Source organism: Mus musculus, chromosome 11, assembly GCF_000001635.26.
Source record: "Mus musculus strain C57BL/6J chromosome 11, GRCm38.p6 C57BL/6J".
NCBI lineage: Eukaryota > Metazoa > Chordata > Mammalia > Rodentia > Muridae > Mus > Mus musculus.
In genome coordinates this window covers 100,438,673-100,457,055 of record NC_000077.6, presented here as the reverse complement: position 1 = coordinate 100,457,055, position 18,383 = coordinate 100,438,673, and the positions used below count along the sequence as shown (strand labels likewise).

General features: G+C 47.0%; 2 protein-coding genes across 21 annotated transcripts in view; one reads left to right on the top strand and one right to left on the bottom strand.

The window, feature by feature from the left end:
- Window positions 1-28: 28 nt before the first annotated feature.
- On the bottom strand, window positions 29-15,928 carry Klhl10 (kelch-like 10). 4 transcript variants are annotated; one of them, NM_025727.3, is made up of 5 exons: window positions 14,832-15,132; window positions 11,184-11,673; window positions 9,318-9,935; window positions 623-772; window positions 32-484 (listed from the first exon to the last, which is right to left on the bottom strand). In NM_025727.3, the coding sequence occupies exons 1-5, from the start codon at window positions 15,023-15,025 to the stop codon at window positions 110-112; spliced, it is 1,827 nt and encodes a 608-aa protein (NP_080003.1). In that variant the 5' UTR covers window positions 15,026-15,132; the 3' UTR covers window positions 32-109. The 4 variants fall into 4 exon arrangements, with proteins under 4 accessions (XP_011247484.1, NP_080003.1, XP_017170200.1 ...); XM_011249181.3 differs by having other exon boundaries at window positions 70-484; window positions 10,958-11,673; window positions 14,832-15,222; XM_011249182.3 differs by lacking the exons at window positions 11,184-11,673; window positions 14,832-15,132 and adding an exon at window positions 10,954-10,998 and having other exon boundaries at window positions 29-484.
- Window positions 15,248-18,383, top strand: part of Nt5c3b (5'-nucleotidase, cytosolic IIIB) — a 19,492-nt gene continuing 16,356 nt past the window's right edge. For 2 of the 17 annotated variants that reach the window (XM_017314725.1, XM_017314723.1), the window contains exons 1-4: window positions 15,964-16,012; window positions 16,105-16,227; window positions 16,802-16,871; window positions 16,970-17,016. In XM_017314725.1, coding sequence (XP_017170214.1) covers window positions 16,001-16,012; window positions 16,105-16,227; window positions 16,802-16,871; window positions 16,970-17,016 — 252 coding nt within the window. In that variant the 5' untranslated portion in view covers window positions 15,964-16,000. Of the gene's footprint in view, window positions 15,363-15,873; window positions 16,228-16,801; window positions 16,872-16,969; window positions 17,017-17,121; window positions 17,504-18,383 lie in introns of those variants that run through there. The other 15 variants (XM_030246261.1, XM_030246260.1, NM_026561.5 and 12 more) reach the window with 14 other exon arrangements.

Here is an 18,383-nt window from a genome sequence, read left to right as displayed (position 1 = left end):
CCCTTAAGTTGAACATTTTCCAGTACTCTTACAAGTTTAAACACTGCATTTATTTAAAAAAAGAATTAATTCTTATTGCTTAGACTTTTTATTAGCTAAATGAAGAGGCTCATACAGGTAGGGTACTTGTCGAAGCGGAATACTTTACTTCATCTCGCAGTGCTAATCCCGTGAAGTTGTCCCGTCTAGCTGCATACTCCCCAACATTGGCTAGCCCTGGTACCACGCAGCAGCTCAGAGCACTGCGGTATATGCTCATGTCATGAGCGTCATACCACTCATCGGTCTTTTCATCATAGCACTCAACGTTAAAGGTGGTGGTAAAGCCATTAAAGCCACCCACCACAAACAAGAGGTCGTCCACTACCTCGATCCCAAAATTGCTACGAGGGTTAAACATAGTGGGGATCGTGCGCCAAGTATTAGCCACTGGGCTGTAGGCTTCTGCACTCCTCAGTCGATTGGCTCCATCAAAGCCACCCACCTGTGAAGAGCAAAAGAAACAAGGTTGACTGCTATCCACTGCTTCTGTTCACCGAGGAAGCCCTTCAAATGCTTGCCAGTGGTAGGCTATTAGAAGAATCTAAGGGTGCCACTTTATCATTGTACAATAAAAACTCACTGCGTATACATGTTCCCCGTAAGCAATTACACCTATTCCACTCCTCCTGCTCCTCATGGGTGCAATGACTGTCCATTGATTGCTCTCAGTGTTGTACACTTCTGCTGTAAACAGGCATTCGTTTCCGTTAAACCCACCACATATGTAGACCTGTGTGGAGAAAATTCAGGATTGCTAAATTATACAGGGGAGTAGACAGAAGACAGGTACAGGTCAGGGAATACTTTTTTGGGGGATTTCGAGACAGGGTTTCTCTGTATAGCCCTGGCTGTCCTGGAACTCTCTTTGTAGACCAGGCTGGCCTCGAACTCAGAAATCCGCCTGCCTCTGCCTCCCAAGTGCTGGGATTAAAGGCGTGTGCCACCACTGCCCGGACAGAGGATCACTTTTTAAAACATACATGTTTTGCCTTTATGCCTATCTATACAACCATATGCATGTCATGCCCTCAGAGGCCAGGAGATACTAGATTCCCTTGTGTCTTAGGGTTTTACTGCTGTGAACAGACACCATGTCCAAAACAATTCATATAAAGGACAACATTTAATTGGGGCTGGCTTACAGGTTGAGAGGTTCAATCCATTATCATCAAGGCAGGAAACACAGCAGCTTCCAGGTAAGCATGGTGCTGGAGGAGCTGAGAGTTCTTCTTGTTCCAAGGGCAAACAGGAGAAGACTGACTCCCATGGAGTTAGCAGGAGGATCTCCTTGCCCTCCCGCACAGTGACACACTTCCTCCAACAAGGCCACACCTCCTCATATGTCATTCCCTAGGCCAAGCATATTCAAACCACCACATTCCACTCGCTGGCCCCCATAGGCTTGTTCAAACATGAATCTGTGGGGCCATGCCTAAACATACCATAATGCAAAATACATTTTATCCAACTTCCAAAGTCCCCATAGTCTATAGCAGTCTCAACAATGTTAAAAGTCCAAAGTCTCTTCTGAGATTCATCTAATCACTTAAATGTAATCCCCAAAGCAAGCCAGGAAACCAGCTGGACAAACTCCAAACTCTGCATCGATGTGACTGATGTCAAAGAGGTCTTCAGATCTTCAACTCCTTTCTCATCTTTTTTTACTATAACAAACATCATTCTCTTGGGCTGGTTCCACTCCCTATTAGCAGCTTTCCTCAGCAGGTATCCCACAGCTCTGGCATCTTTAACATCTTGGGGTCTCCAAGTCAACTTCAACTTCACGGCTTCATGTTCCAATGTCTGGGATCCAGACATGATTTTCTAAGCTCCTCTAGCATTCTAGAACCCGGTTGACTCCATTCCACTGCTGCTGCTGTTCTTGGTGATCATCCCAAGGAACTGGCATCTCCAATACACTGGGATCTTCTGCTACAACTAGGCTTCACGGATAGCCTCTCATAGACTCTCTTCATGGTGCCAAACCTCAACTTTGCATGACCCCTTCAATCCTGGGCTGTCTTCCCTGGCCTCTCACAGGGCCAAGCCTTAGCTGCTCTCCACGATACCTTCATACCTTCAAAACCTGTAGCACTTGAGTGACTCTTACACATTACCAAGTGCAGCTGAAGCATGAGGTACAACCTGGGCTATCTCTGAAACACAGCTTCTTTGTGATCTCAGAAAACACTTCCCAGATTTCACCTCAGTGATGCTGGTCTCCTCCTAATCCCTGTTAATTTCTTAGCTCCAGCTAACCATCATCGATTGTCCCAGTGTTTTGTTTGTTTGTTTGTTCCTATTTTTGACTCTAAAGCCAGAGCCACATGGCCTAAGCTGCCTCGTTCTGCTGCTCGCTGGTGCTGGAACATGGCCCCTCTAATTCTATGACCAGCTTTCTGTTTTCTAACTCCCTTACTTCTGAAGCTTGACTGTCCAAGAACTTGCTCAGTAAATTGATCTTGAACCCAGAGATCTGCATGGCTGTCTCCTGAATGTTAAGATTCAAGGTGTATACCACCATGCTTGCATTTAAGCATTTCTTCACCTAGAACTTTCTCTGTCTCAGGCTAGCCTTGAACTCAAAGATTTGCTTGGCTTTGTCTTCTGGGATTAAAGGTGTGTACCACCATGCTTGGGCTTAAGCTTTTCATGGCCACTGTTCCTCAAGATCCAGATCAAAAGCGTGTGTCCTCCATTTCTGGATTGTTAGCTCATTTCAGATTAAAATCTCAAGTGAAAACAGTAACCAAGTAGTACTAACACCTAGATATGACTATCCCTTATTCAACTGCAAAAGCATAATCAGTAAGGCTTACTTGGGTGGAATCTTGCAATGAGGTTACCACTTCTTTAATCTGTTTTATCTCCTTGAACATAGAATTCAGATTCATTTCACTTCCTGGTGCCCCTTTATTACTTGAATTTTTTTTTAACCTCAAAATGTAAAGTTTATTTAGTCCATTTTAAACATTACTCAAAATCTTAGCAGTTCCATGATTTTTTTCAGTATTTATATTTTTTTAATTAGGTATTTTCTTCATTTACATTTCAAACACTATCCCAAAAGTCCCCCATACCCTCCCCCGCACACTCCCCTACCCACCCACTCCCACTTCTTGGCACTGGCATTCCCCTGTACCAAGGTTTGCAAGACCAAGGGGCCTCTCTTCCCAATGATGGCCGACTAGGCCAGCTTCTGCTACATATGCAGCTAGAGACACGAGCTCCGGGGGTACTGGTTAGTTCTTATTGTTGTTCCACCTATAGGGTTGCAGATCCCTTTAGCTCCTTGGGTACTTTCTCTAGCTCCTCCATTGGGGGCCCTGTGTTCCATCCAATAGCCGACTGTGAGCATCCACTTCTGTGTTTGCCAGGCACTGGCATAGCCTCACAAGAGACAGCTATATCAGGGTCCTATCAGCAAAATCTTGCTGGCATATGCAATGGTGTCTGCATTTGGAGGCTGATTACGGGATGGATCTACTTGAAATTTTTAATTTCAAATTTTATATTTGTCCTTTCTCAGCTTGCTCCTTTTCATTAAAACACTCATCATAATATGTGTGAACTTTAGTAACCACATAACAAAATTTATACCAGGCTGTTTTGAGACTTCCTTTGTCAAAGCAATTAATCTAAGTCTCTTCACCTTAGCCTCAGGCAGACTCTTCAGACAATGGCAAAATCACTCATTTTCTTCACTAAAATACCACAAAAAACAGTCTCTAGGCCACATACTAACATTCTTCTCTACATTGAAACCCTTTTGGGCCAGCAGGCCTACACAGTTCAGATCACCCTCAGCACCACTGTCTTCCATATTCCTACTTGGATGGTCCATTAAGCTCCCTCCACTTAAAGCATTCCATGGCTTTCCAAATTCAAAGTCCCCAAATCTACATTTTTGGTCAGGCCTATCACAGCAATACCCCCAGTCCCTAGTACCAACTTCTGTCTTAGGGTTTTACTGCTGTGAAGAGACACCATGACCAAGGCAACTCTTACAAAGGACAACATTTAATTGGGGCTGGCTTACAAATTGAAAGAAAGGTTCAATCCATTATCATCAAGGCAGGAAACATGGCAGCTTCCAGGCAGGCCTGGTGCTGGAGGAGTTGAGAGTTCTACCTCTTGTTCCAAGGGTAAACAGAAGACTGACTCCCATTGTGGTTAGGAGGAGTGTCTCCCTTGCCTTCCCCCACAGTGACACACTTCTTCCAACAAGGGTATACCTACTCCACAAGGACATTATCTCCTAATAGTGCCACTCCCTGGGCCAAGCATATTCAAACCACCACACCTTGGACCTGGAACAGACTGGTAGCTGTCATGTGGGTACTGGAACCTAATTGGGATCTTCTGGAAGAGCAGCCATTGCTCTTAACCACAGAGCCGTCATTCCAGAACCTCAGGGGCCACTTTTAATGCCAGTCTATACAATCTCAACTTATTCTCTATATGTGTACGGATTGTGTGTATACATGAGTGAGTGTGTGGGTGCCAGTATGTATGTATGCATGCATGGGCCAGAGAACAACATTGGATCCTCAGGAATCATCCATTTTTCAAAACATGTATATTGTGTGTGTGCGCACATATGCGCATGTGCACCTGCATACACAATGTCTCTGTGCATTTGCCATTATGCACATTGGGAAGTCAAAAGTCTTCTTAGAATTGGTTTCTCCTTACGTGGCAGGCTCCTTTACATGCTGAGCCACCCACCTGGGTGCTACCACAAGACACTCAAGAAGAGGGCATCAGATCCCATTACAGACGGTTGTGAGCCACCATGTGGTTGCTGGGATTGGAACTCAGGACCTCTAGGAAGAGCAGTCAGTGCTCTTAACTGCTGAGCCATCTCTCCAGCCCACCATCCATCTTTTTATTTTTGACTTATTTATTTCTGGTACATGTGTGTGCGTGTGTGTGCATGCGCATGTGTGCGCTATTATGTGTATGTGTGTGCACTGAGATTACAAGCTTGCTCGTCTATATGTGCCCCACATATACACAGATCAGTACAGGGCATCAGATTCTCCTGGAACTGGAATTACAGATGGTTGTAAGATGCCACATGGGTGCTGACAATTAACCCAGATCCTCCGCAAGAACAACAACTGCTCTTAACCACTGAGCCATCTTTTCAGCTTCCCAATGTCTTTGGTGGGTAGTTCGTTTTGAGACAGGATTTCTCAGTCTTGGAACTTGGCAACTAGGCTAGGTTAGTTGATCATAGGACAGTAGCGATCTGCTTGTCTCTGTCTCCCCAACACTGAGATTACAAGTAAATGCCACCCAGCTATTTGTGCATGGGCATGCGTGCTGAGGATCTAATTTGGCAAGGCAAACACTTTACCAGCTAAGCCATCTCCCTGCTACATGATTATTTTATATATATATATATATATATATATATATATATATATATTTTTTTTTTTTTTTTTTTTTTTTTTTTCCTTATGAGACAGGGTCTTGTTTTCCCCAGGTTAGCCTCAAACTCCCAGGTAGCTGAAGATGATGACCTTAAATTTCTGGTTCTCCTGCACTCCCCTCCCCAGGATGACAGCCGTGTGCCCCCACACCTAGTGTTACTTGGTGCTAAAAATTGAACCCAGGGCTTCAATTTCCGAGGCAACTGATCTCTACCAGCTGAGCTACATTTCTAGTGCATGGGTCACTCTTTTTTTGTTGTTTTATTTTGAGACAGGGCTTGCCTCACTGTGTAGCCTTGACTGACCTGGAACTCACTATAGAAACCAGGCTGGCCTCAAACTCACAGAAATTTGCCTACCTCAGCTGGGATTAAGGTGTGTGCCACCACACCCAGCCTTGTATTTTGTTTTCTTTTGTTGTTTGGGTTTTGATTAGTTGTTGTTGTTGTTGTTTCAAGACAGGGTTTTCTCTGTATAGCCCTGACTGCCCTGGAACTCACTCTGTAGACCAGGCTGGCCTCAAACTCATAGATCTGCCTGCCTCTGCCTCTCAAGTGCTGGGATTAAAGGCATGCGCCACCACTGCCCAGCTTTTTTTTTAAGAGTCTCACTTTTTAGCCTATCCTATAAGTCCTAGAGTTACGTAGACCAAGTTTGTCTTAAGCTCTGCAGAAATCCACTTGCCTCTACCTCCTGAGTGCTGGGATTATCGTGTGTGCCACCATGCCTCAAACATTGTTTCTAATAAGCAAAAGAGCACAGTCAGCCCTGTGTACCTTAGGTTCCACACATCCACGTATTAAAACTAGGATTTCGGACTGACAAGATAGCTCAGAGGGTAAGAGCATTGACTGCTCTTCCGAAGGTCCTGAGTTCAAATCCCAGCAACCACATGGTGGCTCACAACCACCTGTAATGAGATCTGATGCCCTCTTCTGGTGTGTCTGAAGAGAGTGACAGTGTACTTATGAATAATAATAAATAAATCTTTGGGCCAGAGTGAGCAGGGACTGAGCAAGAGGGGCAACCGGAGTGAGTGGGGTTGACCAGAGAGAGCAGAGGTCCTAAATTCAATTCCCAACAACCACATGAAGGTTCACAACCATCTGTACAGCTACAGTGTACTCATATACATAAAATAAACAAAGCTTTAAAAAAAAAAAACTAGGATTGCAAATATTGGGGGGAGGGCTAAGCGAGATGGCGCAATGGTCAAGAGCTCTTGCCACTGACATGGTGGGACAGAAAGTTGTCCTCTGACCTCTACCCCTGGACTGCATCACATGTATTCCCATGCACACACAAAAAATTAAAGAATTAAAGAAGAAAAGGATTGAGAAGGGCTGGAATGCTCAGTGGTTAAGGGAGCTTGATCTACATAGAGGGAGGAAAAAAGTGCCTACTGCAAGCTGCCCTCTGACCTCCACACATGCACCACAGAATGATTTTACACACAACACACACTAAATAAAAATGTGGGTGAAAAGGAAAAAAGAAGGTCAGGCAGTGAGTGGTGGCGCACACCTTTAATCCCAGCACTTGGGAGGCTGAGACAGGCAGATCTCTGTGAATTTGAGGCCAACCTGATCTACAGGGTGAGTTCCAGGACAGCCAGAGCTACACAGAAAAACCCTGGTGTGTGTGTGTGTGTGTGTGTGTGTGTGTGTGTGTGTGTGTGTGTGTGTATTTGTGTGTGGAAGAAGAGAGAGAGAGAGACAGAGAGAGAGAGAGAGAGAGAGAAGATAGAAACTAGAGAGTTGGCCCAGTGGTTAAGAGTACATATGGTTCTTGCAGAAGACCAAAGTTTAGGCCAGGCGTGGCTGCGCACACTTTTAATCCCAGCACTCGGGAGGCAGAGGCAGGCAGATTTCTGAGTTCCAGGTCAGCCTGGTCTACAAGTGAATTCCAGGACAGCTAGGACTATAGAGAGAAACCCTGTCTCGAAAAACAAAAACCAAACAAACAAACAAACAAAAAAAGACCGAAGTTTGGTCTCCAGCACCCACAACTGCCAGTCCACAAGCACTTGTAACTCCTCTCCGGGGACCTGATGCCTCCGGCCTCTGGCACCTGCATTCTTCTGCACATACCTTCATATGGACATGCACATGTAATTTTTAAAACATTCAAAAAAAGATTTTAAAATTTATTTTTATTTTATGTTCATTCGTGTTTTTCCCTGCATATATGTCTGTGTGAGGGTGACAGATCCTCTGAAACTGGAGTTACAGACAGGTATGAGCTGCCATGTGGGTACTGGGAACTGAACCTGGGTCCATCTTGAAGAGCAGTCAGTGCTCTTAACCACTGAGCCATCTCTTCAGCCCCTTTAAAACTTTAACAAAAGTATTGGTGTGTGTGTGTGTGTGTGTGTGTGTGTGTGTGTGTGTGTGTGTGTGTGTGAGAGAGAGAGAGAGAGAGACAGACAGACAGACACAGAGACAGACAGACAGACAGAGATCTCAGAAGCCAGAGGAAGATGTTGGATCCCCTGGACCTGGATTTAAAAGAAGTTGTGGCTGGGCGTGGTGGTGCACGCCTTTAATCCCAGCACTTGGGAGGCAGAGGCAGGTGGATTTCTGAGTTCGAGGCCACCCTGGTCTACAGAGTGAGTTCCAGGACAGCCAGGGCTATACAGAGAAACCCTGTCTTGAAAAACCAAGAGGTTTTTCAAGGAGGCTCTGGCAAGGGGGAATCACTGAAGATTCAAGGCCAGCTTTGGCTACTCCTTGAGACCCTGTCTCAAAGGAAAAAAAAAAAAAAGAAAGTCAAAGTGTCACATGCCTTTATTCCCAGCACTTTGGAGGCAGCGACAGGAGGAACTTTGGGAACTCCCAGCCAGTCGGGCGTTCATAGAACTGTCTCAAATAAGTAAATGGGGGCTGGAGAGATGGCGCTTGTTAACTTTCTGGTTTTATTTGCGTGTTTTGTGAGACAGGGTGACAATGTGTGTAGCCCTGGCTGTCCTGGAACTATGTGAATGAGGCTGGCCTCAAACTCACAGAGATCCACTTGCCTCCTCTTTACCCCTAGTGCTGGAGATTAAAAGCGTGTGCTACCATGACCAGGCTACACTTGTTACTCTTGCAGAGGACCCACAGGATGGCTCACAACGGTCCATAACACTACTCCCAGGGATCTGACCCCTCTTCTTACCTCCTTGAGCACCAGCCATGCATATGGTGCAAATACATATATTCAGGCAAAACATTCATGCCCATAATACAATTTTTTTAAAAATCTAATAAAAATAAAACCTTTGCTAGTGAGATGGTTCCGTGTGTAATGACACTGGCCACAAAACCTGAGTTTGTCCCTGGGCCCCACCTAGTAGAGGAGAGAATCTACTCCTGCAAGTTGTCCTCTGACCCCCACATATGCTCAGCATGCTCCCCATCAAAAAATTTAAATATATATATGGAAAATGTATAGATATTTCTCATAATTATCAAAAATACAGTATAGCAATTAACAGTGTTTACATAATGTCAGGTATTATAGGTAATCTGAAGATAATTGACGTATATGAGAGCATAGTATACAACAGTTTTCTTTGAGATAGTCTTCCTGCGTAGCCCAAGCTGCCCTCAAACTACAGCAATCTTCCTGTCTTAGCCTCCCAAGTGCTAGGTTTATTGGTGTGTGCCCCCACACCCAACCGTGCATAGGCTATACACAAGCACCCTACCATGTTGTATGAGCCTCGAGCATCTGGATGCGGCTATGTACAGGGGACCGTCATCTGAAAGACAACTGGGAGTGCTGCCATTTTGTCTTCCAGCCTCATCCCCAAAGGACGAACAATATCCATCTTCCCCTTCCACCCTGGTTCTTTACCTTCCCATAGAGTGTTGTGGCGCTCGCATCGCTCCGCTGCTCATGCATGGGGGCAATGAGTGTCCATTGGTTGGTCTCTGGCTCGTACCGTTCAGCAGTGTTGAGACGCACGTAGCCATCAAACCCTCCCATGGCATAGATGAAATTGCTGAGGACTGTCACGCTGACATAGCAACGTCTAGAGTGCATAGGGGCCACTTGGTGCCAAGTTTTCTTCACAGGGTCAAAACGCTTAACACTATTGAAGTAGTCTACGCTATCAAACCCCCCGATGATATAAACATAGCCTTTCAAGTAGGCTGCCCCGTGGTAGGCTCGAGGACTTTCTTCCTCACACGTGACATTCACCCATCTGTCTGCTCGAGCATCGTATGCCTCAATGGCATTGGTGGGGCTCCCGCCACTCCAGCCACCAATAGCGAATAGGATGGCATAGGGCAGGCGGGGCCTGGTAAGTGGGTTGGTGAAGTCAGAATTGGAGGGTCCGTTCATGTTCAGGTCATACATAGCCTTTAGGGCGTTAATGATGACTGGCTTACATTCCTCACTGTCTTTGACATAGTCATTCATCTTAACATTATTCATGAAGTACTCAGCATGCATTAGGGCCAGGCGAACCTAAGAAGAAAATACAGAAATTTATTCAGGTGAGGCAAGGATGTGGGGAAGTCCCATCTCTTTAAGCCCTGCTATATCATCTGTCTTTTGGGTTTCTGGGTGTATTCTGGTTTGTGCTTTTTAAAATGTGTGTGTGTGTGCGCACACACACACGCGTACTGGCAGAGACCAGAGGAGGGTATTGGATCCCCTGGAGCTAGAGTTGTAGGTAGTCGAGGGTCTGAGTGCTGTGAACTGAAGTCACGTGCTCTGAAGGAGTAGGCCGTGCTCTTAACCTCTGAGCCATCTTTCCAGCCCCTTAGTTTGCTTTTTAAAAATGGAGCAGGGGTAGGGAGGGTATCCCAAACACTGTTATCTGTACGTGGTGTATGTTCTTCTAGCTGAGCTGCCTTGTCTGGCTTCAGTGGGAGGGGAAATGCCTAACCTTGCAGAGTCTTAAGTGGGGGAGGGGAATACCCAGGGGGCCCCCACCCCCTTAGAGGAGAAGGGGAGCTGAGATTGGGATTGTGGGAGAGAGTGTGTATTCAACTCATAGATGGTTTTGTTTTGTGGAGGTGGTATACATATCAAGAAATGAGCTAGACAGAAGGCATCTGAGGATAGAATTCCTTGGCCACTCGGTAGAGCTTTTAGACCAAAAGAAGCCATGTGATTGGCCAGAAATTAAAACTATCTCCATACATATGTAAAATAACAGTAACTAAAACCAAGTAACTTCACTTGTATGCTACCCTTGTGACTTCCTTCCTACCTACCTTAGCTTCTAACTTGGAGTGGGGAGCTTATCGAATGGTAACAGGGCGAAAGACCCTTTGAAATTCTGTGGGATGGCCTGCAGCTCTCCCCACGCTAAGGCAATTTTGGCTAAAGGAAGAACTAGCCACACCAAAATCCGCCAACTCAGGAAGAGCAGAAGGCAACCCTCCTTTGCTAAGCATCAACACCGCCTGGGGATCCGGCATGCACCTAGCACGTTCCACCTGCTCCTGTTTCCTTTCCACAAACTCATACCGCGCACCTACTTTGAGATGACTTTGATGTGAAGGGCTAGCAGGGCCAGGGACTAAGGCATGTCTGCTCCCAAGGAGTTCACAGTCAGCGGGCAATGGGGATACATATTTATACGGCATTACAATCAGCAGACAAAGAGAGCAAGAGACCTATTTTGTGGCTCTTGGGGACGCTCCCTCTGGGTAGAGGAATCAAACAGGAGCAATTAAGTATTTGCAAAGAGTAACTAAACTTGACCTTAGGAAGTAAAACTGAAATATGTTGCTTCCTATTTTGGGGGTCGTGAGAAATCCACTTTAAAATGGCCTCGAATACTGCGTCCTCCTGCTTCACGTTGAGTTCGTCTTTCTCAATGATGTCCTTGAGCTCAGTGACAGAGAGCTCCAGAAACTCTGCCGAGACTTTCACCATCTCCTCGAAGTTGTGCAGGATGAACATGTAGGCCTTCTGCCTCAGCTCGGGGCAGTAGTAGTAGTCCGTGAACTTGCAGATGCCGATACAGTTATCCAGACACAGCTCCGACTTGAGGAACTCACAGCAACCCCTAACGATGCCCATGATGTTAAACTGATCAGCAGCGGCCAGCAGCTTCTCCACATTGTCAGGGGTGATAGGCACGGTCCGAGTGTACGCATACTCAATAATTAGCTTCATCATGTCGGGGGAAATGCCAGGAATGTTGTAAACCTTCTTCTCAGTGTTGTTCCAGCCACTTGTAAACAAAGCTCTGGGGAGGGGGGAAGAGGAGAGAAATTAGCACGGAAACATTCTCCTCCTCTTTTTAAAGATTTACTTATTTATTATATGATGTAAGTACACTGTAGCTGTCTTCAGACACACCAGAAGAGAGCATCAGATCTCATTACAGATGGTTGTGAGCCACCATGTGGTTGCTGGGATTTGAACTCAGGACCTTCGGAAGATCAGTCAGTGCTCTTACCCGCTGAACCCTACTCCAGCCCCTGTTTTTGTTTGTTTGTTTGTTTTGTTTGTTTTGAGACATGGGCCTCTCACTCTTTGTGGAACTTACTGTTCTGAGTAGACTGGCTGGCCAGCCAGCCCCCCAGGATTAACCTGTCTTTTCCTTCCTGCACTGGGATTATAAATATGTGCCACCATGCTTGGCTTTTGTGTGGTTTCTGGGGATCTGAACACTCAGGTCTTCCTGCTCGGGCAGCAAGCACTTTACCCACTGAGCCATCTCCCCAGCCCACCTCCCTCTTCTCTTTTACAGTGTTTAGATGGAGAAATTGAGCTCTGGAATGAGAATAAGATCAAGGCCTTGGCAGCTAAGAGCACCTGTTGCTCTGGACCCAAGTTCAAATTCCAACACCCACATGGCAGCTCACAGCCATCCATAACTCCAGTTCTATGGACTTCAATGCCTTCTTCTGACTTCTGCAAGCACCAGGCATGTGCATGGGGCCAAACATATACACAGACAAGATATTCAAGTACATAAAATTAAACAAACAAACAAACAAACAACCTGGGCCTCAGAGGATAGAGAGAGCATGACCCAGCAATGAGTACTTGTTGCTCATGCAGAGGACCTGGGTTTGATTCCCAGCACGAATCGCCCTCTTCCAGCCTCCATGAGCGGTAGGCACAAAAGTATGCATGCAGACAAAACATACACACAAAATTAAATCTAAATCTGCCTTATCCTGTTGCCCACCAAATCTCCCGTGTGTACAGACAACCCAGCACCAGAGTGGCCCTTACAAAGAGTTCATGCCCCCCCCCCTTGCTTTAAAAAATGTCCCCCAACTTTGATAACAGAAATACCACTCAAAACACCAAAAGGAAAAGAAAAGGCTGGGTGTGGTGACACAAGCCTGTAATCCCAGCACCCACACATTCATGAGCACGCACACACACACACACACACACACACACACACACACACACGCGCACGCGCGCAAGCATATATGAGTGAGTGCTCCGATATAGGAGTGTTCATGTGGAGGTCAGAGGACAACTTGTGGGAGTTGGTTCTCTCCAGTTAGCTCCCAGGGATTGAACTCAGATAATCATGCTTAGCAGCAAGTACCTTCACTACTGAGCCACCGTCCATATTTATGTGTAGCCCAGCGAGGTGGCACACACCTGTATACACCTTTAGTCCAAGAACTGAGGAGGGAAGCTGTTGGATCTCTGTGAGCTCCAGGCCACCCTGGACTGCATAGCAAGTTCTAGGACAGCCAGGGCTACATAGAGAAACTCTTTCTCAAAAAAACAAGAAGGAAAGGAAGGAAAAGGAAGAGGAGGAAGAGGAGGAAAAGGAGGAGGAGGAGGAGAAACACAGGTGGTGGTGGTGGTGCACCTTTAATCCCAGCACTGGGGAGGCAGAGGCAGGCAGAGCTCTATGAGTTTGAGGCCAGCCTGGTCTACAGAGCAAGGACAGCCAGGGCTACGCAGAGAAACCCTGTCTCAAAACAAAACAAACAAACCAAAACAAAAAAAACAAAAAGAAAAAAGACTAAGCTTTATGAGAACAGAAATGTTCACTTCATACCCCCAGTAAGAAAACAAGCGATAAATGACCAACTATGTGTTAGGCGGGCCCCTGTAAATAGGTACATTTCTGGGTACTGACTAAAACAGAGTATTCTGTTTTTTTTCTAAGAGGCTTAAGGACCAGTGGGGCTTAGGTATCAACTCTTTCTTTAGGACCATGCTCACCAAGCTACAGCCTCTGCCAAATCCAGCCCAAAGCCAGTCCACCCTTTGCTTTGTACCGCCCCCAGGGAACAAGATTTTTCTTTACATTTTGGAATTATGGAGGGAGCAGAGTATTAAAAGAACATTTTGTGACACTTTAAAACTATTCAAATTTCAGTGTCCATAAATAATTTGTATTAATCCTGTCTTCTGGGCCCATTTTTTTCTTTTTCTTTTTTTTTTTTTTTAATTTATTTATTTATTATATGTAAGTACACTGTAGCTGTCTTCAGACACACCAGAAGAGGGAGTCAGCTTTCATTACGGATGGTTGTGAGCCACCATGTGGTTGCTGGGATTTGAACTCAGGACCTTTGGAAGAGCAGTTGGGTGCTCTTACCTGCTGAGCCATCTCACCAGCCCCCTTTTCTTTTTTTTTAAGGCAGGGTCTCACCTATGTAGCCCTGGAACTCCCCATGTAGACCAGGCTGGCCTAGAACTCCCAGAGATCTGCCAGCCTCTGCCTCCCAAGTACCGGGATTAAAGACGGACAGAAACATCCTGGCCTTGTTTGGCAGTTCCTGATAGAAAGGCAGAGGTTGAACGGTTGCCAGAGTACATGGCCCGCTGAGCTTAAGCTATTTAACATCTTGGAGCTGTAGAGATGGGTCTCTTTTCAACAGAACACGAGGTTCCATGCCAAACACCTACATGGTAGCTGACAACAGTCTGCAATGCCTGTCCCAGGGGACCCAATGTCCCCTTATGGCCTCTTCAGGCGCATCATGTATGTGGCCCAGACAGACATACATGCAGGCAAGATATCCATCTATAAAATAAATGAATAAATACAAACTTTAAAAAAAAGATATTTACTATCTTCCTGTTGTTGTTGTTTTGGTTTTTTTGTTTGTTTGTTTGTTTTAGAAATAGATTCTCTATAGCCCAGGCTGCCCTTGAACTACTGATTCTCCTGCCTCAGCCTCTCCAGTTGCTGGGATTACAGGCCTGAGCCACTATGCCTGGATTATAAACTGGTCCTTTCGGAGCCTTATCTAGAGTGTAGGATCAGGTCTGTCCAACTTTTTTTTTTAACGCTGCAATGGCATGCTGTCAACCTACAAAGCTTAGACTTGAGAACAGCTCAAACCAGTTATAAACAAACACAGAGCCTCAGTGATGGGAGACACGGCTCAGCTTCCCCCCCCCCCTCCGGTGTACCTAAAGTAGGAGCTGCAGCTACAGAGGATGTTCTTGTGGGCATTGAACTCGAAGCCATTGACTTTGATGACCACGTCGCAGAGCTTGCCCTCAAGCCGGAGCTCGTTGAAGATCTCACAGGTCATTGCACTCATCTTTCTTTCCATGTGAGGCTGGTGGAACCGGGTGGAGGCAGCGGTGCTCTCCATCTCCATGGCTCCTTGGGACCAGGGGAGAGAGGCTGCTCTCCTGGGGTGTTGGGGAGGGTTATGGGGGGCCCCTTTAGCCAGCTGTCGCTCCTTTTCCCTACTACATCTTTCATATAGGGACCATCAGGCAGCCCAAGTTCCAGAATCCTGGGCAGTGAGATCACTCAGGATTGTGCTCTCAGGTTCTGGAACCCCCTTCTTGCCCCTTCTTTTCCTCCCCCTCCCCCCAGAACATACAGGTAGACCACCCCACATCTCTTTCCTCGACCTCAGACCTAGGGCAGAACTGTGACCACCAACACAATTGAGCCTTTACTGAGTCTGCTGCTTGTTGCATCTTCAGGTTGGGTCCCCACCTCCCTGCAGCATCCTTCCAAAGCTCTCTCTGGGCTCCCCATGGGTGCAGAGGCAGAAGCAGAGCTGATCAAATATCATGCTGGCCAGGGTCTTCCAGCCCCTGAGATGCCTTACTGCCTTACTTTGCTTGTGGTGCTGATGAAGAGCCAGTTAGGGAAGTGTCTCCTGGATACACCCCCTGTCCAAAATGCACTTGAATACCTAGTGGGTTGTTCTTTGCAATGCAGGGGATGAAATTCAGGGCCTCATACCTGCAGGCAAGAACTCTCTCACTAAGCAGTGACCCCCAACCCCAGTAAAGATTGCATTTGTGTTCCAGAAAGAGTGAGTGACAGGCGCCCATACACACCAAAGCCTCATGACAGCCAGCCCACATACAGGACCCCAGCGTCTTGGTACTCCCCCCCCTCGCCCCCCAACGTTCCCCCACCCCCACACACAGTAGACCATCTTCCCCCACACACCCCCGCACTCCCCACTCTTGCTTCTCCTGCCAGTATCCGGAGCCAGCCTGGAAACGGCCTGCAGCTCCTAGACCGACGCGACTAGTGCGAGGCGACGCCTGCGCAGTGTGGCTGTAAGGCGGGCGCTGTCTTCGGGGCCGCCCACCAGGCCAGCGGCGTGATGGCGGAGGAGGTGAGGCCACGGGCGGGGACGGTCCCGCGTGGCGGGATCGCGGGTGCGGAGAGACCCAGCTGTCCTGATGCCCATCGCGGCTCTCGGGTCAGCGGGTCTCTTGGGTCTCACGACAGGTAAGCAGCCTGATGAAGGCCACGGTCCTGATGCGGCAGCCCGGACGGGTGCAGGAAATTGTGGGCGCCCTTCGCAGGGGCGGAGGAGACCGCCTGCAGGTACCGGGGCTTGGGGTAGGGCGGGAGGGTGCCTGCCCTGCGGCCTTCCCGCCAACTGGGGTTCGCGCTCTGCGAGCCTGCGCCCTAGGGTGGTCATGGACAAACAGATTGGTTCACCTCGGGAAAGAGCCTACCTCCCCCAGTAGCCAACTTTCAGAGTAGTCAGATGTGACCCTTTTCCTGCCGCTTGGTTTTAGAAAGCAAGTGGGTGGAGGCCCCCCTCCCTCCCCCAGTCGAAGATAAGGGAGATCCACAAAGGTCGGAAGGCACCTTAAGAAAGAACCAGTGTATAAAGATGCCACAGAAAGTCACCCCCACATTTGGGGGACTTTGTTTTCTTCAGGGTTAACTCGTGTCCTGACACAGGATGTCACTTTTTTCCTTCTTTCTTCTGTCTCTCCCTAACCTTGCAAAGGCTTTGCTGCAGCTTGGTTAGACTTCCTCCGCTACCCCAGGCTGAGGCAAGGGCCAGGATAGACCAGTACCTAGTCAACCTAGTCAACCTAGTCAGTCAACCTAGTCAACCTAGTCAGTCAACCTAGTCAACCACCATCATCCGCCCTTTGTCTCTTAGGTGATTTCCGATTTTGACATGACCCTGAGCAGATTTGCTTACAATGGACAGCGATGCCCTTCTTCCCACAGTAAGTCACATTTTAGCTTTCCTTGTAGGGCTCAAGATGACAACTGCTATGGAGCAAATAAAGGGAGTCTTGTGTGTGTGTGTGTTTTCTTTTTTCAGATATTCTGGATAACAGCAAAATTATCAGTGAGGATTGTCGCAAAGAGGTGGGTCATTCCCTTCTTTGCTCAAACATGGCTGTGGTATGCTTCTGGGGTTGAACCACAGCGTCCAGGACTGAAATCTTAAGAAACTCCGTTCCTTAAACACAGTGTGGGGAGACCTGTAATCCCAGAGGCTGAGACAGGAGGATCCCAAGTTCAGAGGCTGCCTGGATTCCAGAAAGAGTTCAAGGTCACTTAGGCAAGGAAAAGGAAGCTGCATGGGTGTTGGTGGCGCACACCTTTAATCCCAGCACTCAGAAGGCAGAGGCAGCAGATCTCTGTGAGTTCGAGGCCAACCTGCTCTACATATTAAGTCTCAGCCAGACAAGGATAGATAGGAAGACCTTATCTCAAAAACAGAGGGAGTCTGGGTCAGAGGAAGCTTATCAACCATTCGAGACACTCTGGATTTGCTCCTTAGTTTCACTTGGTTTTGTTCTTCCATCATTCTTTTTTAAAAGTTGTTACAGTAAAGGAGATATGGTTTTCTTATTGGGTTTATTTTTATTATTTTAAAGTGTATGTGTGTGAGTGGGGTACATAGACATACAGATACCCTTGGAGGTCACAGGAGTTTAGAGTCGTGAATTGCCTGATGTAGGAACTAAGAACTGAACTCCAGCCCTCTGGAAGAGCAGTCAGTGCTCTTAACTGCGGATCCATCTCTCCAGCCCCTGGATCTAGTCTTAATCCATGAGGACAGCTTTTCCTTATTGGCTGAGACACAGTGATGGGTAGTTTGTGTGTGAGCACTATGCTTACTGCTCTCTATGGGGTTTGCACGAGACTTGGATGCCAGATCTAACTGAACAACCCTCTGCTCCCAAAGGTAGAGAGAACTACCTACCATATTACTGTCTTTGTCTAACATGTGAGAAAACAGGTGCTTAAAGAGGGTGAACCGTTTGCCCCAGGGTCATTTGATGGAGTTGCAGGTGTTGGTTTTATAGAGACTTTGTCCCAAGCTCTTTGCCCCATTTTATGCCATGTTCTTGATGATGTCACTTTCTGATAAGGGAGCAGATTCGGAGAATCTTCCGAATGGATGTGAATCCATTGCCGTAGGGTGTGCACAACACTGAGACGCCAACTCTAGAAGCTTGGCTTTGATTTACTCGGTCCCAGGCTTGTGCCCTGAGTGGTTTTTCTTAGAGCAGAGCCAGGCTAGGCTCTTACACGTGGCTGAGCTCATTCTTGTAGATAATCAATGACTTGGTTTCTGTTAGTCACTAAGGTTGCATACTAATGTGTATTGGTTGCTTGCATTGGTTGATGCTTCCTGTGGGTTTTGTTTTGTTGAGATTCTCATGAAGCCTAAACTGGCCTGGAGCTTGCTATGAAGCTGAGGCTGGCTTTGAACTCCTCTTCCT

Excerpts from the sequence above, each read along its gene's own strand:
- Klhl10 (NM_025727.3), bottom strand. The coding sequence starts at position 15,025 with ATGGAGATGGAGAGCACCGCTGCCTCCACCCGGTTCCACCAGCCTCAC. Across the intron at positions 9,936-11,183 it reads TTTCAGTTTTACTTCCTAAG|GTTCGCCTGGCCCTAATGCA; the intron begins GTCAAGTTTAGT and ends TTTTCTTCTTAG. Across the intron at positions 485-622 it reads ACGGGGAACATGTATACGCA|GTGGGTGGCTTTGATGGAGC; the intron begins GTGAGTTTTTAT and ends TGCTCTTCACAG.